We start from the raw sequence: 16,371 nt of genomic DNA, 5'->3' as shown, positions 1-16,371 counted from the left end.
GCACAGTTTCTGTTCTGATTCTTGCTGTTATACTAAAAGCCAAAATTAAATTTTTAGTACTTTCGGAATTTTTGAAGGTGTCAAACTCACGTATAACTGTGGTCATGTTACTACTGTTTTGGTTGCTTGATTCCTGAATTTGTCCTGAAGTTCCAATTGCACTTCCCCCTGTTTGATTAATCATGTTGATAGTCTTTCTATAGTCCTCCTTCTGGTCGTACAGATCAGCATAAATTTTTAATAGAGCTTTTTTATTAAGTTTGTCAAACTCCTCAAATGTTAATTTATTACTAGACATAATTGTGGCTAGACTAGTTTTAGATAGTCAACTAAAAGAGCTTATCCACTATAAAGTGCAGACTTAGAGTGTAAGTAGTAATCAGAAATTCGTAATCAGAAGTTATCAGATTGAATGTAGATAAAATAATTTTTCGGAAATCAAAAATTTTTTGTTTCGGAAATATCGGTTAATTATGTGAATTAACTTTCAATTTGGTTTTTATTTTTTAATTAGCTATATGGAAGAATGTTTTAGTTCGCTTTATATCTTCAAAAATTCAATGTTCAAAATGCATGAAGAATTTTTTAAGATTTGAGTTGATTTAGTTGAGATTTAGGATTTATTGCTGAGTTTTGAAATGTTTACTGTTTTGAGAAAAAACTTGGCATAGTTTGGCTGAAATAATTTGGCAGAGAAAATAAGGCAAAAAAAGTTTGGCAGAGTTAGAAGGTAAGCAGTAATCAGAAGTTCGTAATCAGCAGTAATCAGAATGAGTGTAGACCAAATAAATTTTCGGAAATCAAGAAAATGTTTCTTTTAGAAACATTAGATCTTATTTTAATTTGCTTTTAATTTGGTTTTTCTTATTTATTTGGTAAATGGAAGAATATGTGAGTTCGCTTTTTGTCTTCAAAAATTTGATGTCCAAAATTGTTTTTTTGATTTTTCTAAGATTTGAGTTGAATTACTTGAGATTAAGGATTTACGAAGATATCAAGGTATTTAAAGCAACAAATCAAGAAGTAGCAGCAATCCCTGAAATCGCACCACTGGAGACACTCGAAAACCTGTTTCACCTTGCTCGAATGGCAGCAGAAAGAAAGTGCTTGAAAAGCATCACGAACGCTATCCAAATTGCTGCTCAAGGTACTCAGTCCTAGAAATCCAATTGAGCTATGTACGGGCTTAACTGACCTGACCTATGGATTTAGTGCTGAGTTTTGAAATGTTTCTTGTATCAAGATAACAAATTTGACAAGCTGGAATCTCTTAATTTTATAATATTCCATCAACGTTAAATCATGAAAAAATCAATAATAAAACCGTCTGCTTTCTAGCTTTGACCTCTTCAAAAAAACCGACTGTTATCGAGCTTTGACCTCTGTTCGATAAGCTTAACAATATTTTTTTCTGCTCCTTGATACGTGAGAAGGTCAAAATTTATCTTGACAAACGGATTTATCATCTTGAAAAATTATCATGGATTTTAATAAAATAAAAAAAAGTTAAGTAAAACGTGAATAAAAGTAGGGGAGTCAGATGGTTTGAAATCGGGTCAAACGCAGTTGCGAAAATCTTTGTAATTTACTTTTAATCAAAAATCTCTTCAATCTTATTGAGTTTTTTTCAAATCCGGTTTATTCTGTGCAGGTGTTAGTTTGCTCAATCTGGTTGACCTGATTCCAAACCATCTGACTCTCTCTACTTTCATAAGAAATTTGAAATGTTAATTCAAACGTTTTCGCACATTTTGTGCATCATCAGGATTAAAATTTTTTAACAATATTTACAAAACGATCAAAAATGAAAAACATGTCCAAAAATGCTCTAAAACTTTATAACCAATCAAATTTAAACAACTGTAATTACATAATCAATTAGGTAATCATGAATAACATTTTCCTGTAAATTTCTGAGATTTTTTATTCTTTCATGGTTATAAAATTCTTATTCAAATATAAAACTCTCTACTTTTATTCACGTTTTACTTAACTTTTCTCTAACTAATGAAATTCCATGATAATTTTTCAAAAAGATGATAAATCCGGTTATCATGATAATTTTTGACCTTCTCACTTATCAAAGAGCAGAAAAATATAATTTTAAGCTAATCGGTAAAGCAAGTCTTAAAATTGTCAATATTACCAGAGAAACAAAATTATGCATAGAGTTATTAATTTGATCGAGACTTTTTTTTAAAAAAAAAATTGGTGAAATTGCTTAATCAATGTATAATTTACTCATTTCCTGGATAATATTGACAATTCTAATTACTGTATTTTATCGATTAGCCCTTATAAATAAACTTTTGTCTATTTTTCTGCGCTTAGACCCTTTCGGCTGATAGGAACATTGTGATCTTTGACTGCCCACCCTTGTCATGCTATGTATGTGTTGTATCGGAAGTGGCGCGAGGCGTCTCTTTGAAAAGAATTATTAATTATTCATTCTTCTGTTAATGCTTTATAAACAACTTTTCCTTTGACGAATACTAAAACAGGTTTGTAATCGTTAGACATCAAAACCAAATTCGCTGTCCGCCCTTTTTGCAATAGTCCCAAACAATTCTCTTCAATCATATCAGCTACATTCTCCGTTACACATTTGACGGCTTCTGGTACTGTCAAGTTTGATGATGCTGCAAGAACCCTATCAGAAAATTGTGAAATTACTCATGAGATTTACAACCGTAGTTCTGATGTCTAGTAAGAAAATATATACATACTTCAAGCAGTGCGTGAGGGTTGCATTGCTCCCTGCCAGCGTATTTGTGCCTTGAATCACCACGCGATCATCCTTCACCTCAACATTTTGTCCATTCGAGCGATAAACTCCGGGCGGGTATCCTGCGGTGCTGGATGCGTCCGTAACCAAAATCAACCCATTTGCATTGGTTTTGTATGAGCTTCTAATAACAGGACTGCTAACATGCACACCATCCGTTATGAGACTGTAGTAAAGCTTCAGATCTGCATGAACATTTTCAGTTTGATCATTATGGCCGTTGATAATTTGTTGAAGATAAATTAGTTGAAAATTACCGGAGCTAATAGTTCCAATGACCCCTGGTTGCCGATGGTGTAGGGGTCTCATGCAACTATAAAGATGAGTTATTGAATTAGCTCCTTGATCTAGGGCTTCCATCGCTTCTTTGTAAGTGCAATCAGTATGGCCAATGCTTACTGTAACTCCCTTAGACCTCAATTGTTGAATGACATCATATGTCGATGAAATGGCTTCAGGTGCAACTGTGATTATTTTGACGTGCTTCATTGATCCGTACATATCTAAACATATATTTTGTTAAAAAAATTGTAAAGCGTCTGATGGATCGTTACCGAAGTTAAACTAGAAGCGATATGTTATACGATATTTTTTTGAATAGTACCAGTAAAGTTTTGGATAGACGTAGCTGTGCGGAGCAATTGTTTTCTGTGTGCACCCGAGAATTTCTCAGACAAGAAAGGTCCTTCATAATGGAATCCGACCACCCCGTCTATTCCTCCTACTGGAATGCTTTGCAAAAGATCATCGATGAGTTCATAGGTGTGCTGGTCACTCGTAATGATAGACGGACAGAATGATGTTACGCCGTATTGAAGCAAGTGCTCGCGTACTTTGGCTAATCTGTCCAAATAAGAATCGGGATCCGAAAGGTCGCTGAAGTCTATTCCTATTGATCCATTCACCTGAGTATCTATTAGACCTAAACGAAAATAATGTACTGATGCGGAATGAATAGTGAAATATATAATTACCGAATACGCAACAAACAAACACCGAATACAAATACAAAACAAACAACAAATGTGGGATGAACCATTGAGGATTGAAAAGAGAGGGGGAATGCACTAACAGCAAAGGAACAAAGGAGCACCAGAATTGGGAAGGCAAAAACGTAATAAACTGCACAAGACTAGATGGCCCGACTGACAATCATAGTGGCGTTTCCTCTCATGAGGCACACTGAGAGGCTCTGGAGAAGGCGAACTGGGGCAACACGAGCGTCACGTGAACCAGAACGTCTGGCATCAGCGAGGATAGCAACTGACTTGAGGGTTTTGATAGCTAAAGCGGACCAACCCCCGAGCGTTTCGACTGCTAACGGGAAAAAACTGATTCCTCACAGTTTTTCTCGTGTTTCGAAAATTTGCGGTCCTCAGCAACTTCCAGGGATGCCCCGGGGGTCTCCGCCGCACGAGAGAGAAGAGATAACTGCAGCGGGGATGTCACGGTGACGTCGAAAGCAGCTGGGCGACCAGCGCTCCAAGTAGGGACAAAAATATCGCCGGGTTTGGACCGTTCTCCAGGGATGAGGTTCCGTTGCTCCTTGATGGGGGCTAAAGAGGCAGCCGTGGTAGCATTGAAAATAATGTCCCGTAGTCTGTCGTGACGGGAGATCCGGCCACCACTCCCCCCACAAGTGACAGCGTGGTCCCCGAGGACGTCCAGAATGCCAGACGGACACGCGGGGCACCTACGAGCAGACGCGAACACAGGAAGACCAAGGCGGTATCTGACAGCAGCTTGGAACTCAGCAGGAAGCAGGTGCAGGCCAAGACCTTTAATGGGGACTGCGGTAAGCCAAGCGCCAGCGTAAGGCAGAGAGAGCGACTGAAGACGAGCTTGCTCGCGGGAATCGGGAAGAGACGAGAAGAAAGCGTTGTAGGTGGCCTTATCGAGTTTCTCTTGGAAAGCTTCTTGAGTAAAACCGGGAGTGTTAACGCTTCCAGACTGTTCACGGAAGTCGTTAGAGGCACACAGGAACTCCGGCGTATCAGTGATGTCGCATTCGGTAAGAAACGAGACCAAATGAGCTGACTGACACGAAGACCCTAGGAAGGCAGGGATGTGTTGGTCGCGAGCTTGCCGGACGCCAAGTCCGCCATCTTTGATAGGCAGGGAAGACTGGGACCAGGCAAGATCAGGAACAGGTGAGCCAACTATGACAGAAAGAGCATCGCGGAGGAGTTCATCAAAAACTTGCAGGGAAGCTGCGACAGGCTGAGAGGGCGGCTGAGTGCGAAGAGAGTACGTCAGCTTGGGAGCAGCAAGGCAAGTGCGAGTGATGCCAAGTGAGAGCTGGGGGTCATCAGGAAGAGGTAGCTTTGCAAGACATTTGGTGGCTTTCGAGATGCGTTTGTCCAGGACTTTAACTGAGAACTCAGTATCACCAATGGGGGCGCCAAGAAGCTCGAAGCCATTAGACGCTGCTCTCGGGATAGAAACGGGGATGGACGAGAACTCCACAGGGGCCCACAACTCACACTTACTGTGCTTGACTTTGAGGCCGAGATGCAAGCCGTTGGAAATGATGAATTCGAGAGCCTTGAGCAAGGAGTCTTCGTCGCCGGCACAAATACCATCATCAAGGTACCAGCAGTTGAGGGTGAGACCGGGGACTTCCGACTTGAGAGATTCGACAAGAGAGTGCAGGGTGACCGCAAAAATGAGAGGCCCTAGCGGATCCCCCTGATGAACTCCTTTCTCGCTGTTGAGAATGACATCCTCGAACAGCAGACGACTGTGGTGACCGTAGGTAAACTCAACAAAGGCGGAGAGACCGAGAAGACGGTTGCGAACTTGAAGGAGGATCTCGGTGCGGTCTAGCGTGTTGAAAGCGTTCTCAAAATCCACTGTTAAGACGCCTTGGTGACCATGTTCCGAACGAAAATAATGGCAACCATGTCTTCCTGCTCATGATGAATGGTACCAAATTTAGGTAATTTTAAGGCGTGGTGGTTTTGCTTCAGGAAGCAGTCATTTTTGATTTTCTTCCTGTTAGGTGACCAAAACGATACGTATCTTTTTTTTCGATAATATCATAAGATTTAACCTCTCTCAGATGTTATTCGCATGCCAAAAATTTACGATAGGCTCACTTAAGTGACAAGAAAAGTTCAGGTTGCAAAATTTTGGTTCATCAGACCATTTGAATCAATGTAAACGACTTAAGTTAGATGCTCATTTCAACTCATAAATCTACCCTTTTTTTTAAATAAATTATGATTTGGTTGAACCATTGTGAAATGGTAATATTTAACCACAATTGAATGACTATTTTGATGATAAAAAATGATGATTAAGCAGAGAACAATTTTCGAAATTTCCTCAAAAATGTTGTATTGCAGCTAAGTTAGCATTTATTTTGCATAGCAATTAAATGCTCTTTTTTTTTACCTCTGAAAAGTTATTTGCTTCTCAAAATATTCAGGCTTTGAAAAAAACCTGGAGTGAGGTAGAGTCCATTGCAGTCAATAGTTGTGGAAGGGGCCTGTTTGTCGACGTAGAAAGCGGTTTGCTTGTCAATTATTTCTTCCCCTCTTATCCACAAATCGTCTTCCACTTCCCTGCCATTAATACACAATTTGCAGTTTGTAAATTTTGTAATTGGTTCCGTACTAGAATCAGAAGTCATGTTGGCTCAGTTTCGCGTAAGTGAAGTTTCATTCGTCAGAAGATAGTTGATGGTTATGAAGCTAACTAACCACATGCCACTGATGTCAAAGTTTGTTTATTTTGTTGCTTATCGAGCTAATCAGGGAATAATGTAAATTTTTGCTCACTTTGACTTCTGTATAGCAGGTTACTCCCCAAACGAACAACTGATTTGATAAACGCTAGTCTGTGTCGAAAGATAAACATTTCGTCAATGGAAACGCAAAACATTTTGAGTCTTTTATCCAAAAGTTAGGCAGGAGGGTGCCAAAAGGATGATTCATCTCATATAGCTGAAACTAGCTGCTAAGGCGAAGTTTCACAAAGAAGACTAGTATTCTGTATTTCCAAAGAACTGCCATAGTACAAGTACTGCAGAAATGAATATCAAGAAAATACCATATTGCTTTGCTAGTTCATCTTCTTTGGGACTAGAGATGAGAGAAACTGTTCCATTTATTGTTGGCCAGGAGAAAAAATTTTTCCAGCCTATCGTTGTAATTTTCGGAGAATTTTAGCTCGCATTATGGCTCACAACTTGGGCTGTAAAATGTAATTTTCTCAGAGTTATAACAGAAAAACGTAAATGAAGAAAAATAAATTAAATTATCATGCAACATTAAGTGCGTCCAGTAAATTGTTTGTAGTTTATGCTTATAATGATAGGGTTTTTTCGTTTTTCTGACCACTGAAAGTGGGGAGGAACTTTTTCTTCGGGATTTTTTTTGTTCGGACCACTGAAAGTGGAGAATGACATTGTATTTGGATGTTTTAATTTTGTATTCTACTTTTGTTTTCAACGTAAAATCAGGTACCACATAAAAATAGTTAGAAGTTTCGATTGATGTATCTTAGTAAAGCCTTTGTATTCGTTATTCGAACTCTTAAAATTTTTCAAAAAAATTCCGAAGTGTAGAGAAAAACCGGTTTAAGATTTTGAATTTCTCGTTAAGCGAATAAATCGAAGGAGCAGGCTTACAACACGCATATAAGATGCAGAAATTTATCAACTATGGACAAGATCCTGATTGTTCTAAGCTGTTAACGTTAGAAGCGCTGAACATCGACTGCATGAAGCCTGATCTCAACACCCGGTAGGAGTGCCGCGAGCGCTACCTGACCATCAGGCTGTACTGTTTCTTTCGTTAGTGTGCGGGCGTCCTCAGGACGTTAGATTTATCTAGGTAATTTTAAGGCGTGGTGGTTTTGCTTCAGGAAGCAGTCATTTTTGATTTTCTTCCTGTTAGGTGACCAAAACGATACGTATCTTTTTTTTCGAGAATATCATAAGATTTAACCTCTCTCAGATGTTATTCGCATGCCAAAAATTTACGATAGGCTCACTTAAGTGACAAGAAAAGTTCAGGTTGCAAAATTTTGGTTCATCAGACCATTTGAATCAATGTAAACGACTTAAGTTAGATGCTCATTTCAACTCATAAATCTACCCTTTTTTTTTTATAAATTATGATTTGGTTGAACCATTGTGAAATGGTAATATTTAACCACAATTGAATGACTATTTTGATGATAAAAAATGATGATTAAGCAGAGAACAATTTTCGAAATTTCCTCAAAAAATGTTGTATTGCAGCTAAGTTAGCATTTATTTTGCATAGCAATTAAATGCTCTTTTTTTTACCTCTGAAAAGTTATTTGCTTCTCAAAATATTCAGGCTTTGAAAAAAACCTGGAGTGAGGTAGAGTCCATTGCAGTCAATAGTTGTGGAAGGGGCCTGTTTGTCGACGTAGAAAGCGGTTTGCTTGTCAATTATTTCTTCCCCTCTTATCCACAAATCGTCTTCCACTTCCCTGCCATTAATACACAATTTGCAGTTTGTAAATTTTGTAATTGGTTCCGTACTAGAATCAGAAGTCATGTTGGCTCAGTTTCGCGTAAGTGAAGTTTCATTCGTCAGAAGATAGTTGATGGTTATGAAGCTAACTAACCACCTGCCACTGATGTCAAAGTTTGTTTATTTTGTTGCTTATCGAGCTAATCAGGGAATAATGTAAATTTTTGCTCACTTTGACTTCTGTATTACAGGTTACTCCCCAAACGAACAACTGATTTGATAAACGCTAGTCTGTGTCGAAAGATAAACATTTCGTCAATAGAAACGCAAAACATTTTGAGTCTTTTATCCAAAAGTTAGGCAGGAGGGTGCCAAAAGGATGATTCATCTCATATAGCTGAAACTAGCTGCTAAGGCAAAGTTTCACAAAGAAGACTAGTATTCTGTATTTCCAAAGAACTGCCATAGTACAAGTACTGCAGAAATGAATATCAAGAAAATACCATATTGCTTTGCTAGTTCATCTTCTTTGGGACTAGAGATGAGAGAAACTGTTCCATTTATTGTTGGCCAGGAGAAAAAATTTTTCCAGCCTATCGTTGTAATTTTCGGAGAATTTTAGCTCGCATTATGGCTCACAACTTGGGCTGTAAAATGTAATTTTCTCAGAGTTATAACAGAAAAACGTAAATGAAGAAAAATAAATTAAATTATCATGCAACATTAAGTGCGTCCAGTAAATTGTTTGTAGTTTATGCTTATAATGATAGGGTTTTTTCGTTTTTCTGACCACTGAAAGTGGGGAGGAACTTTTTCTTCGGGATTTTTTTTGTTCGGACCACTGAAAGTGGGGAATGACATTGTATTTGGATGTTTTAATTTTGTATTCTACTTTTGTTTTCAACGTAAAATCAGGTACCACATAAAAATAGTTAGAAGTTTCGATTGATGTATCATAGTAAAGCCTTTGTATTCGTTATTCGAACTCTCTTAAAATTTTTCAAAAAAATTCCGAAGTGTAGAGAAAAACCGGTTTAAGATTTTGAATTTCTCGTTAAGCGAATAAATCGAAGGAGCGGGCTTACAACACGCATATAAGATGCAGAAATTTATCAACTATGGACAAGATCCTGATTGTTCTAAGCTGTTAACGTTAGAAGCGCTGAACATCGACTGCATGAAGCCTGATTTCAACACCCGGTAGGAGTGCCGCGAGCGCTACCTGACCATCAGGCTGTACTGTTTCTTTCGTTAGTGTGCGGGCGTCCTCAGGACGTTAGATTTATCTCAAACAATGCCTTTTCGCATTGCCTGTTTAAATTTTTTTGGTGTGTTGTTGCGTTTGCACATGTTTTCAGAGTATAACGCGGATGATGAGTTGTAACTCGAAAGTTTCAATAAACATTGATCTAGTGGAGTTTTTCCTGTAAAAACAGTTTTACTTCAGGAATATTAGTTTTTGAAGCATCGTTCAGCGCCTTCTAGAAAAGAAAAAATCCTTCAGAAAAAAATCAGCAAAAACAATTTTTATGTTTATGGATTTTTTTTTATTAGAACCGTTGTCACATATGCGTATTCGTTTCTTTCTATCGATTTTATTTATTTTTTTCTAGGCTTTGATCAGATCCGCTCATAGCCGAACGAACAAAAAACTTAACAATTTGCAGAAAAAAAATGGTTTTTTTTTGGTTGGAACCTTCGATGCTACTTGCATGCACAGCGACGAGCTAAATCAAAGTTTTCCACGACGTCCAGTTGGACATGGTTCCTGTCTTGCAAATGCTGAAACTGTCGCGCCTAACAACTCCATCATTATTGTCTTTTGTTTTTGGCACCCATAAATAGGGAATTTAAGTCTTTTAGTAGTAGTAGTAGTTCACAGGACTCACTCCTGGACTCCTTCGCCTATTTGTGCTCGTTGCAAACCTATTTCTCTTGGTTGCAAATATTCAGCATGTTTTGCGTTTTTTAGTATTTTATCTATCCGTTCTGTTCAAATTTTTCTTTTTTTTGGTTGTATTTTCTCCAACTCGATTTTTGACTTTATTTTCGGCTTAATAGGCTTCGTTCTACTTTATATTGGCTTAGTGGCTTCATATTGGGACGTCTGATGAGCGCAATTTTTTGTGTGTGCGTGTGTGTTTTGAGGTAGAGGGGAACTTGAATTTTTTTTGGCCTTGAAGGGTATATGCTCAGATGTTTTCGGCTTTGTTACTACTGGATAAAAAATTTTGCGATACTTATTTTGCATTTCATTGTGTTTTTTTTCAACATTCATTTTCCAGTTGCATGTATACTTATAGATCCACTTGGACTTATATTTATAGAAATGTGATTTTTTTCTCTGGCTGACGGTTTTGCAGCTTTGTTGTTGTCGATTAAGCAATCGTTTTAGTTTTCAAAATGTGTATACAACCTTCCCTTCAGTTCATATATTTGGCTCTCGTGGATACTATATATGCAGTACCAATAATTTAATGAATTTCGTTTTGCCGATATTTTTTGGTTGATTTTGAACTTATTGGCTGCCGGCTTTAATTCCCTGCGGCTTATTTACCAAATATATTTTGTTTTTTTAAATATTTTTACGATATTATTTATCAAATCGATAACACCCTGGCTTGAAGTTTTCGAATGCTCATGTTCAACGCCATTGAGACCCTTTGAAAATACTTCAATAAAATTTTTTTAAAAAAGTAACTTTTGATGTTCCGTTTTGTTTTTTGAATTGTTTTCAATGGTTACATCGTTCGAAATCCTCTTTGCTAGTTCTTGTGCGTCATGTGTTTAAACCCTGTACGTTTTGTATCACAAGTGGTGCGAAGCTCAGCTTCGTCTGTGTAATATGTGTTTTATGATGAAAAATTGTCAAATGTACCTAATTTAATATTACTATCGACGTTTAGACTTTTTTCAGATCCTCATTACGTTCAGACCCATAGTACAAACAAAAAAACGCTTTTTACAAAAAAAAAATTGTTTTTCAAAAAGAAATTGTTTTTCAAAAACTTGCACAGGAACTGGCTATCCTTGTTTACTTTTTTTCGTAATCAAAATCAGGTGCCACAAAATATTAGCGCTTTTAGAAAATTTTTAATATTGGTCGGCCGAAAATAGATGTCATAAAACAATACAAAGGGGACCTTTTGGCTAGCGAGGGGTTGGAATCCTTGATGGTGACAAGTTTCTCCCCTGCTCCTGTAGTTTTTTTAGCGCCTACTTAGGAATAAGAAATTTTTTCAAAACAATTCTGCAAAAAAAGATTGTTCTTTATTTTTGCCTTTTCCAGTCATATTTAGAAGAAAACTTTTTATTATGCCTACATAAGTGTTGTGCCTGCATTATGCTTACGCTACAGTTCTAGGCTTTCCTTCAGATCCTTTCTGCACGCCACGCACAAAAAAAAACTCTAAATTTGAAAAAAAAATTGTAGTTTTTTATGAACATTTGCGGAACAGTCGGTGTAACTTGTATACAACAACCGGCTATCCTCGTTAAAATTGTATTTGTGACATGAGCTTTGATAGTTAATATTCTGATTTCAGACGTGCAATGTCGGGACATTTAGAGGCGGCGGTTGAGGCTAGTTTGCTGCAGGCGGCCCAAGTGGCGGAACAGAAGATTGACGATGAGATCAAAAGACTGGAGGAGATGGACGACGAGGGCCTGGAGCAGATCAGACAGAAGAGACTGGCCGGCATGAAAAAGGAACAGGACGCCAAGTTTCACTTCATGCGCATGGGTACGGCAAGTCAATTGTACACTCCCATGTTTTTAAAGAGCTGTTGAAGTTTAAATTATTAAAATGTAGTTAAAAATGTAGTTAAGTTATTAAAAAATCAGCCCTTGAGTTCCAAATATAAATTTATTCAATTTAAAGACCAATTAATTTGGTTGTTTTAAAGGTTCATGGTTCATAGAAAAACGAGCCTTGTGATGTTTACATGCTTGTGTTGTTTACAAAAACTTAAATTTTGGAACGGAGCTAATAAAAATGATCACGCATTCGAGGAGTATGATTGTCGGTAGTGGTGCAACCTAATAGTCGAACGTTCGTTCGTAGAAAAACCGTCGAAAGCTGCCGTGAGTGTTCTGTCCTGTTTGACCCGTGTTTCTAGGTTTTTTAAACTATTTAGCGTAATAGGCTCGTCCAGCGAGCGACGAAACAACAAAGCTAGTTACAATTTGAAGCTGATTTGATCTGTCTGAGCGTGTTTTCAGCATAGCTGGAAACCTTGTAAATAAGCAAAGAGCAGCACTGAAGATCACGTGAGCTTGCAAATTTTCCTTCATAAAAATTGAAAAGTTTTCATGGACATTTTGATCTTTTATTCTCAGCCATACAGAAAATCACTGAAATACCGAACGTTCTGATTGGAAGACAACTTCTGAGTGGAAGTCAACTTCACTATGCGTTGCAATCTCCCGGTTGTTAAAACTCTAAATGATTGTAAATGGAATTTATGATCTCTGTACTCTCTGCGTCCTAAAGTTATTTCAAGTGCATCCTGTTCCAAGTTTTGGCTTTTTGCTAGCTTGTTGCAGAAGTGCCAACAGTTTCGTCCAAACTTATACGCAAAGCAGCCAGTTCTTCTCAAATCTGCAGTGTACTCGAATGAAACATGCCATAAATGTGTACCTAAAACATATTGGCGTCAATTATCTTGGGGCCAAAAGAAATTTGCATTTTCCGATCCCCAAATGTAGAAGCAGTTGGAGGTCACTAGTTGATTTAGTGAAGTGATCACGCTGACCTTGTAGCTTGCTTAGGTCATGGGACGTACAGGGAGCACACGGAGCACGAATTTCTGAAGGGGGAGGGGAGTAAAAGCGACAACGTTGTGATCCACTTTTACAGACCCACCACTGAGAGATGTCAAATAGTGGACCGCTATTTGCACCAGTTGGCCCCCAAGTACTACGCGACTAGATTTTGTAGAATAGACGCGGAGAAGGCCAAGTTCCTCTGTGACAGACTAAAGATCACAGTCATTCCTTCCATCGCATGCTTCGTTAAGAAGCTGCATAAGGTATACATGGACAAACGACGCTTTTTTATGCATTTGAAAATATAGCAGCGAATGATTTCGTAAAAAGATTGGATTTGTAAAGGCCAGTTGGTTCAAGTTTCATTGTCCTCTAGTGCTTGCTGAAGCCTGAAAGACGATGGCGGTTTATTGTTCCGACTTTTGATACGAAAGTAACGGAATATTTGTGCTCGGGGTGGTTTTTTTTCTTCAGACAAATTTCGACTTTTTAACTAGCCATTTTTGACGGATTTTTTTTATCATGTAAAAGGTATTGTTGTCCTGAGCTTAAATTTGAAAAGATATTTCACCTGTGATCATTTTTCGTAAACTTATGAGGGTTTGAAGGTTGCCATTTTGGCCAATTTGGGACAATTAACGCGCGATATAATTCGCGCTATTAACGCGTAAGCGGAGATTTAATCCGTCTTATAAATCGTTTCAAATTGGTTGAACGAAGCTTATTTGCCATAATTGATTTGTTACAAGGAACGAAATCTATCTTTTTATACTTTATATGGCGTGTGGGGGGATGGTTTTCATAAAAAATTTCAAATTTTAGAAAAAAAAAATTTCATTTTATTTTATATTATTTAATTTTTTTGTTATTACTGCTCCATAAACCTTACAAGGCAGTCGGAACATTCAGGGCTTCGCCCCGATACGAGCAGTCTTGTTTGTATTTCTGATAATTTAAGTTCAATCTGATTCACAGTTCGGCCTATTGTACTCTAACAATTATGTTCGTATAAAAGACTAAATTAAGGAGTAAACAATCTAATATTAAAAATAGAATCTGTTTTATGCTCTCGTTATAATAGAAACTGCAGTACAAATCTTATTTTGTTTTGCAAGTTCCTAATTTTTTGGTTAAATTGAAAACAAAACACTGTTTTCTAACTGTGTTTATAAAGTTTCAAATGTTGTTCCACGTAAATTAATACATACATTCAAGTGTTTTTGTTCCGACTTTCAATACGAAAGTAAGGGAATATTTGTGCTCGGGGTGGGTTTTTTTTTCTTCGACCAATTTCGACTTTTTAACTAGCCATTTTTGACGGAATTTTTTTATATCATTTAAAAAGTATTGTTGTCCTGAGCTTAAATTTGAAAAGATATTTCACCTATGATAGTTTTTCGTACAGTTATGGGGGTTTAAAGATTGCCATTTTGGCCAATTTGGGACAATTAACGCGCGATATATTTCGCGCTATTAACGCCTAAGCGGAGAGTTAATCCGTCTTAGAAATCGTTCCAAATTGGTTAAAAGAAGCTTTTTTGCCGTAATTGATTTGTTACAAGGAGCGAAATCAATCCTTTTGTACTTTATATGGTGTATAGGGGGGTGATTTTCATAAAAATTTCAAATTAAAGGAAAAAGTTTTTTTTTTTTCATTTTATTTTATTGCATTTAATTTCTTTATGTTACTACTGCTCCATAAACTTAAAAAGGCAGTCAGAACATTCAAGGCTTCGCCCTGATACGAGCAGTCTTGTTGTTCCGACTTTCGATACGAAAGTAACGGAATATTTGTGCTCGGTGTGGGTTTTTTTTTCTTCAGACAAATTTCGACTTTTTAACTAGCCATTTTTGACGGAATTTTTTTATATCATTCAAAAGGTATTGTTGTCCTGAGCTTAAATTTGAAAAGATATTTCACCTGTCATCATTTTTCGTAAAGTTAAGGGGGATTCAAAATTGGCATTCTGGCCAATTTGGAACAATTAACGCTCGATATATTTCGAGCTATTAACGCGTAAGCGGAGAGTTAATCCGTCTTAGAAATTGTTCCAAATTGGTTGAAGGAAGCTTAATTGCCATAATTAATTTGTTACTAGAAGCGAATGTTATCACTTTGTACTTATATGGCGTGTGAGGGGATGATTTTCACAAAAAATCTCAAATTATTTTACAAATTTTTTTTCATTCTTTCCTTTTTTACAATGACTTTTTTCATGTTATTACTGCTTCATAGACCTTAAAAGGCAGTCGGAACATTCAGGGCTTCGCCCTGATGCGAGCAGTCTTGTTTTTGTTTACTTGCGATCAATGACTCTTTTCCAACTGTCTGTTGGCTATGTTTTTATGTGGTTTTTTTACGTGAACGCTGTGTGAATTGTAGTATTTTCGGGCAGGATACAATAGTCGGGTTCGATGACCTCGGAGGGAGAGATGACTTCCCGATTGAGGTGCTCGAATGGCGACTGGGATTGAGCAAAGTGATAAATTACACGGGCGACTGCCAAGGACCCATCCAGAAGTCAGGCTACTCTGGAATATTCATGCCAGTCAAGAAGGGAGGCATCAGAGGCGGCGGAGGAGACTCCGATGACGATGATGACTAAGCCTTTTTTTACAAGTGACCTCAAAATGAATGGCGAAGCCAAGTCGGGCATGTTGATGTTGTTGCCTTCATTTTCCTATTTTGGCTATTTTCTTCCTTTCTCACCTCATAAGTGAAACAAGTATTCGTTTGATAGTATTGTTCATTGTAACCTCTTACAGTTAGTTTGATTACCTCAAAACCAAAGGAAATTGATTTTGATAAAATCAATGGTTCAATCATGATTTGTAGTTGGGAAAGGAAAAAGTGAGCACATTTTTTCGAGCTGAATCTGTAGATGGTATATTGTACATAGAAATTCATTATCTCATTTGTCCTGTTCTGTGGAAACCTCGTTTTTATATTTGTACGCCTTATACAATGACTGTAAGGTTCTAAAGTCGAAAAAATGTAATATAGTTTTGCTTGCCCCTATCACGGTTTTTAAAACTAGATTTAGGTTTCATTCTAGTTTTCCTTATAAAGTATGTTCTTAATTTATACCACCCGGGATTCGAACTGCCGTAGAAAGTCGGGAAAATTTCTCTGTCTCATGAAGCATTTTGATATATCGATTTGTCTGTTTAATTCAGAGCGAAGAGTGAAGATAGGATGAATATAAGCTGGGTTATTTTATGTAACGTAAATGCACGTTATCGTGTAGTAATTATCAAGGTTATTGCAGCGACAAGCGGTTGATTAATAAGAAGTGAATTAATGAGATTTGAGTGATAGTTCAAGTAGCAATTCAGATCAAATATATATGGTAAATCACCCGCTTAAAG

At 37.4% G+C, this 16,371-nt stretch overlaps 2 protein-coding genes across 2 annotated transcripts; one reads left to right on the top strand and one right to left on the bottom strand.

Annotated features, from left to right (window-relative positions):
* Positions 1-2,275: 2,275 nt before the first annotated feature.
* On the bottom strand, positions 2,276-6,533 carry LOC134846243 (N-acetylglucosamine-6-phosphate deacetylase-like). The gene is made up of 5 exons (XM_063863514.1): positions 6,230-6,533; positions 3,390-3,707; positions 3,043-3,288; positions 2,727-2,970; positions 2,276-2,650 (listed from the first exon to the last, which is right to left on the bottom strand). Exons 1-5 carry the CDS (start codon positions 6,417-6,419, stop codon positions 2,446-2,448), a joined length of 1,203 nt encoding a protein of 400 aa, XP_063719584.1. The 5' UTR covers positions 6,420-6,533; the 3' UTR covers positions 2,276-2,445.
* Positions 6,534-11,783: 5,250 nt separating this feature from the next.
* On the top strand, positions 11,784-16,021 carry LOC134845933 (thioredoxin domain-containing protein 9-like). Its single transcript, XM_063863064.1, has 3 exons — positions 11,784-11,977; positions 13,006-13,265; positions 15,399-16,021. The coding sequence occupies exons 1-3, from the start codon at positions 11,788-11,790 to the stop codon at positions 15,606-15,608; spliced, it is 660 nt and encodes a 219-aa protein (XP_063719134.1). The 5' UTR covers positions 11,784-11,787; the 3' UTR covers positions 15,609-16,021.
* Positions 16,022-16,371: the final 350 nt, after the last annotated feature.

Source organism: Symsagittifera roscoffensis, chromosome 5 (genome assembly GCF_963678635.1).
Source record: "Symsagittifera roscoffensis chromosome 5, txSymRosc1.1, whole genome shotgun sequence".
NCBI classification, from domain to species: Eukaryota; Metazoa; Xenacoelomorpha; order Acoela; family Convolutidae; genus Symsagittifera; species Symsagittifera roscoffensis.
Note: the sequence above shows the minus strand (reverse complement) of the source record. Positions and strands in the feature narration are given on the sequence as shown.

Bases quoted from the DNA above. Each gene is read 5' to 3' on its own strand.
- LOC134846243 (XM_063863514.1), bottom strand. From the start codon at position 6,419: ATGACTTCTGATTCTAGTACGGAACCAATTACAAAATTTACAAACTGC. The intron at 3,708-6,229 runs GTTTTTTTCAAA...ATTTTCGTTTAG, and splicing joins TGGACTCTACCTCACTCCAG to GTCTAATAGATACTCAGGTG. The intron at 2,971-3,042 runs GTAATTTTCAAC...ATGTTCATGCAG, and splicing joins CATTGGAACTATTAGCTCCG to ATCTGAAGCTTTACTACAGT.
- LOC134845933 (XM_063863064.1), top strand. From the start codon at position 11,788: ATGTCGGGACATTTAGAGGCGGCGGTTGAGGCTAGTTTGCTGCAGGCG. The intron at 11,978-13,005 runs GTACGGCAAGTC...TAGCTTGCTTAG, and splicing joins GTTTCACTTCATGCGCATGG to GTCATGGGACGTACAGGGAG. The intron at 13,266-15,398 runs GTATACATGGAC...ATTTTCGGGCAG, and splicing joins TCGTTAAGAAGCTGCATAAG to GATACAATAGTCGGGTTCGA.